Source organism: Otolemur garnettii, unplaced genomic scaffold, assembly GCF_000181295.1.
Source record: "Otolemur garnettii isolate 467f Iridium unplaced genomic scaffold, OtoGar3 scaffold00009, whole genome shotgun sequence".
NCBI classification, from domain to species: domain Eukaryota; kingdom Metazoa; phylum Chordata; class Mammalia; order Primates; family Galagidae; genus Otolemur; species Otolemur garnettii.
In genome coordinates this window covers 36,704,306-36,709,539 of record NW_003852404.1, presented here as the reverse complement: position 1 = coordinate 36,709,539, position 5,234 = coordinate 36,704,306, and the positions used below count along the sequence as shown (strand labels likewise).

General features: G+C 35.3%; 1 protein-coding gene across 1 annotated transcript in view; it reads right to left on the bottom strand.

The window, feature by feature from the left end:
• Positions 1-4,590: 4,590 nt before the first annotated feature.
• LOC100955611 (olfactory receptor 5K3-like) overlaps positions 4,591-5,234 on the bottom strand; it is a 940-nt gene continuing 296 nt past the window's right edge. Inside the window, 1 exon segment of the mRNA XM_023509751.1 lies at positions 4,591-5,234. This exon segment is cut by the window's right edge and continues 44 nt beyond it. Coding sequence (XP_023365519.1) covers positions 4,591-5,234 — 644 coding nt within the window.

Below are 5,234 nucleotides of genomic sequence, written 5' to 3'. Positions count from 1 at the left end.
TTCAGTGGGGAAAGATTCCCTATTTAACAAATGGTGCTGGGTGAACAGGCTGGTGACCTATAGAAGACTGAACCTGGATACACACCTTTCACCATTAATTTAGATAGACTCCACCTGGATTAAAGATTTAAACTTAAGACATGAAACTATAAAAATGCTAGAAGAAAGTGTAGGGAAAACACTTGAAGAAATCAGCCTGGGAGAAAATTTTATGAGGAGGACCCCCTGAGCAATTGAAACAACATCAAAAATACACTACTGGGACTGATCAAACTAAAAAGCTTCTGCACAGCCAAGAACACAGTAAGTAAAGCATGCAGACAGCCCTCAGAATGGAAGAAGATATTTGCAGGTTATGTCTCTGACAAACGTTTAATAACCAGAATCCAAAGAGAACTCAAATGTATTAGCAAAAAAAGAACAAGTGATCCCATCACAGGGTGGGCACGGGACTTGAAGAGAAACTTCTCTGAAGAAGACAGGCACATGGTTTACAGACACATGAAAAAAATGCTCATCATTCTCAATCATCCCAGAAATGCAAATCAAAACTACTTTGAGATATCATCTAACTCCAATAAGATTACATCACAAAATCTCCAAACCAGAGAAGTTGGTGTGGATATGGGGAAAAGAGAACACTTCTACATTGCTGGGGACATGTCTACATTGGAAAGATGTTTGGGGAACACTTAGAGAACTAAAAATAGACCTGCCATTTGATCCTATAATTCCTCTACTAGATATACATCCAGAAGGCCAAAAATCACATTATTTCAAAGATATATGTACCAGAATGTTTATTGCATCCCAATTCATAATTGGTGAGTCATGGAAGAAGCCCAAGTGCCCATTGATCCATGCATGGATCAATAAATGGTGGTATGTGTACACCATGGAATACTATGCAGCCTTATACAAAGAGAGTGACTTTACCTCTCACCTGTTTACATAGATGGAGCTGGAACATCTTCTTAGCAAAATATCTCAAGAATCAATGTACTCAGTCTTTCTAAGAAACAGATTTATAGCTTTTTTCTCTCTTTTTTCTGTATTAAATCATAGGTCTGTACATTAATGCAGTCATAGGGTACAGTGTGCTGGTTTTTTTTTTATTGAATGGTAACTATGTACATTAATGAACTTCTGGGGTACAGTGTGGGGTTTTCACATGCAATCTGAAATACTTCCATCAAACTGGTCAACACACCTTCATGTCATTTTCTCAGTTATTGTTTTAAAACGTTCACATTCTACTCTTAGAAAGAAGTGTGCTGGTTTTATATACAATTTGAAATATTTTCACCAAACTGGTTAACATAGCCTTCACAGCATTTTCTTAGTTATTGTGTTAAGACATTTATATTCTACATTTAGAAAGATTCACATGTACCCTTGTAAGAGGGACCATAGGTGTGGTCCTACCAATTGCCCTGCCTCCACCCATCCTCCCCCTCCTCTCTCCGCCCTCTCTCCCTTCCTCATATTCTTGCGCTATAACAATGTTGATTCTTCTCAGGCATTAGCACAGTATATTTTTCCATTTGTTAACATTTTCAGTTATTTCTTTTCTTGGAGTTTCATAGTTCTCTTTATACAGATCTTTCACATCCTTTGTTAGGTAAACTCCCAAATATTTCATCTTCTTTGGCACTGCTGTGAACGGAATAGATTTCTTATGAAAGCTATAACCCAATTATAGCCCAAGAAGAAAGGGAAAGGGGAGAGGGATGGCAGGGAAGGGGGGAGATGGGTGGAGAGAGAGTAATTGGTGGGACCACACCTATGGTGCATCTTACAAGGGTACATGTAAAATTTACTATGTGTAGAATATAAATGTCTTAACACAATAACTAAGAAAATGGCGTGAAGTCTATGTTAACCTGTTTGATGAAAACAGTTCAGATTGTATATAAATCCAGCACATTGTACACCATGGTTTCATTATGTACAAAGCTATGATTTAATAAAAAAAATTTAATAGATATGCTGAATAATAAAATGAATGTCATGTACGAGTTATTTGGAAGCTAAAAAATTGTCTGAAGATTAATTTAAACTGGAGTAGAAAGTGACCAATATGAGAGAGGGAAGAGACATGAATGTATCAGTTGGTATTTATTCAGTTGTGAATAAATCATCTTTGCCAAACAAACTTACAAGGTAAAAAGTTCATTGGGTTATAGAACCAGAGGAATAATTTAGTCCAGAGATTTTGGTTCTGTTTCTCTGTGATTTCTGCAGCTATGGTTCTGTTTCTCTCTGATTCCCTCCCTCTTGATGGTGAAATCAAATTGGCTGTAACATATTTAATTGACACACCATGACATTCAGAGAGAGAAAAACTGCCATTTTGTGGATCTCCTGTAATGTAAAAGAACACATTTCTCAGAAACTTCCAGAAAAATCACCTCTTCTATCTCACTGGCCCCATATAAACCACAAACTCTTCCAATGACAGATGTCTGGGATTCGGTGTTGGTAAGAATCCAGGGTGGATGATACAGAAATACAATTTAAAAGTCATAGCATTATCAGAAAAGGTAAAGAAAGCAATAGATGTAATTCTGACAACTAAAAATGCTCAGTAAAATAGAGGGTCTATTTATTGTGAAAGTTTCAACATCCCTCTCATTCAGAGCTTCTCAAACTTTCTAATCTCTGGATTCTTCTATACTGTTCAAATGTACTTAAGACTTCAAGGAATTTTTGTTTCTGAGAAATTTAAAAAGTTTTACTGCTCATTTAAACATGAAAATAATGAACCAATGACATATTAACTAAAACAATTATACTGAAAACATATTGGAAGAAATGGTTACTGAATGACCGAGTATGTCAGGCTCTATTTGAATATTGGTAATAGAATATCAAATATGACATGGTTGATATAGAGAGAAGGTAGGCCTTTATTTTATTATAAACTACTTTTACTAAAGCAGTTATGATTTACTATTTCTCCCTTAAAATATTGCTTATATCTTTGCACCCCCTCTTTTCTGAAAATATTCTCCAGTTCCAGCTCTCACCACCTCATATATGATTTATTGGGGTTAGCCTCATTGTTCCTAGTCTTTTCTCAATCAGTTGCCGGGTTAGTTTTCTAAAGGATACAACCATATTACACTGTGGCCAAGAAGACTCCAATGTCTCTTGCTTCTAAATAAATTTGGATTTCTCAAGATGGTTAAACTGCCCAGTAAATCCTAAAGTGATCCCAGCAACTCTTCCATCTTTGCTTCCCACAGCCACCAAGAGCTCTCTGCTATAGTTTTGCCACCTCGGTGGCTCTGTCCCATTGCTGACCTTCTTCCTCCCTCACTCCTAGTGCTAGATTCATTCCCATAATCATCGATGCTCATTTCTGTTTTGCTCCAAATATCCATATTTTCCCCATCTTCTAAGGCACAGTTTACTTATGATGTTACTTAACAATGAAATAACACAGACAATGTGACCTTCATTTTCTGAACTCCAAAGTATATGGAGAAAAGTCAGCACTGAGTCAAATTCCAGCTGTATCTTGAAGATCTGGATGAATTTAGACCCACTTCTCAACATTTTAACATAGGAGGTTTTTACTGAGGAAAAGCACGAGAAAGAATGGCTAACCAATTGGTACAGAATGTCTATGCAAAGTCTAGCTTATTGCCTAGCAGATCGGACTTTCTCAGTAAATTATTTTTCTTTCACATTGTACATTTAATTGGTACATAAATATTTTAAAAATATTCAGGATTTTCAAAATTGTTTGCCTCATATATACTAGAATAGCATCTTTATCTTTTGTTAATTCTATGAATATATCGCTTCTTTTCATTAAAATTAGTATAGGCATTTGGTATTTTTAATTACCAAGATACAAGCAATAATATCAGAACAAACAAAACTTTGATTTAATTGATATATTCAGAAATTGTACTTACATATGATATATTCAGAAATTGCCATATGTGATGAGGAAACTGCATGATAAACAGTTAAAATTTATAGGTGTTTCATTACGAATAGCATCATTTTCAGCCACAGATTGATAAATCACCACTATACATTTACTCTGCTTCAGAGAACTTGAGAGTAAAATAAGTACACTAAATAAGAAAATATTCTTGATTACAGAATGCATATTCTTTGTGAATACATTTTCAAATATAACCTCTTGAAAGAACTCAGAGTTGAGAATCAAATTTAAGCAGTTTATTTCTCACAGACTGTGCTGCTTAAGAAGGGATTGATGTTTGAGAACTTGAATTGTGCCTGAATTTACAAGATTATGCTTCAGGATTGTAGAAATTTGTCAGCAATAGTAAATGGAGGCTATCTTTATATGAATTATTATTCCTAGAATTGGTTTCATTTGGTGAATATTGTGACTAACTATATTCTGACACAATTTGTGTTCCCACAAATAATTTAGTTTATTCCTGGTTAACCCTTAGTAGCTCAGACTTTGAAGCACATTTTAGCAGAATCTTTTTCTCAAATTTTGACTCGCATATCATCATATTTAATAATTTAATATTTTTACACTCAAAGTGTCCTTTTTCCATCTTTGCAGTGTCCCTTGATTTAAAATAAATGAAGGTGAAATCAGCTTGCCAGAGGAGATGATACTTGTTTTAGAATGTTACAAACCTTTTTCTTTTTCATATATTTTTTCATAACATTTATTACTTCCTTATTTCTTAGACTATAAATAAAAGGATTTAATAAAGGAATTACTAAGGTATAAAAAATAGCAACGGGTATGTCTTTATCCCCTTCATCAATTGCACCTGGTTGAGCATACATGAAGAGCAGAGAGCCATAGAATATTGAGACAGAGAGAAAATGAGATGCACAAGTAGATAAGGCTTTGCCTCTTCCTTCCTTGGATTTCATTGTGAATATTGTGAAAAGGATGTAGAAATAAGAGACTAGGACTATAGCAATAGTGAAGACTTGAATCGACCCTGCCAAGACAAGTAACACCAATTCATTGATATAAGGGTCAACACAGGAGAGTCTGAATAAGGGAAGAACATCACAGAAAAAATGATTGATTTGATGAGACCCACAGAAAGTTAACCTGAGTAGCAACCCTACTTCAATCATAGGATGTAAGTTTCCAGCTATGTAGGCTCCCATGGTCATCTGAATGCAGAGCTTCTTGGACATCTTGGTGTGGTACTGCAGTGGGCTGCATATGGCCACATAGCGGTCATAGGCCATTGCTGCCAGAAGAAAGCAGTCTG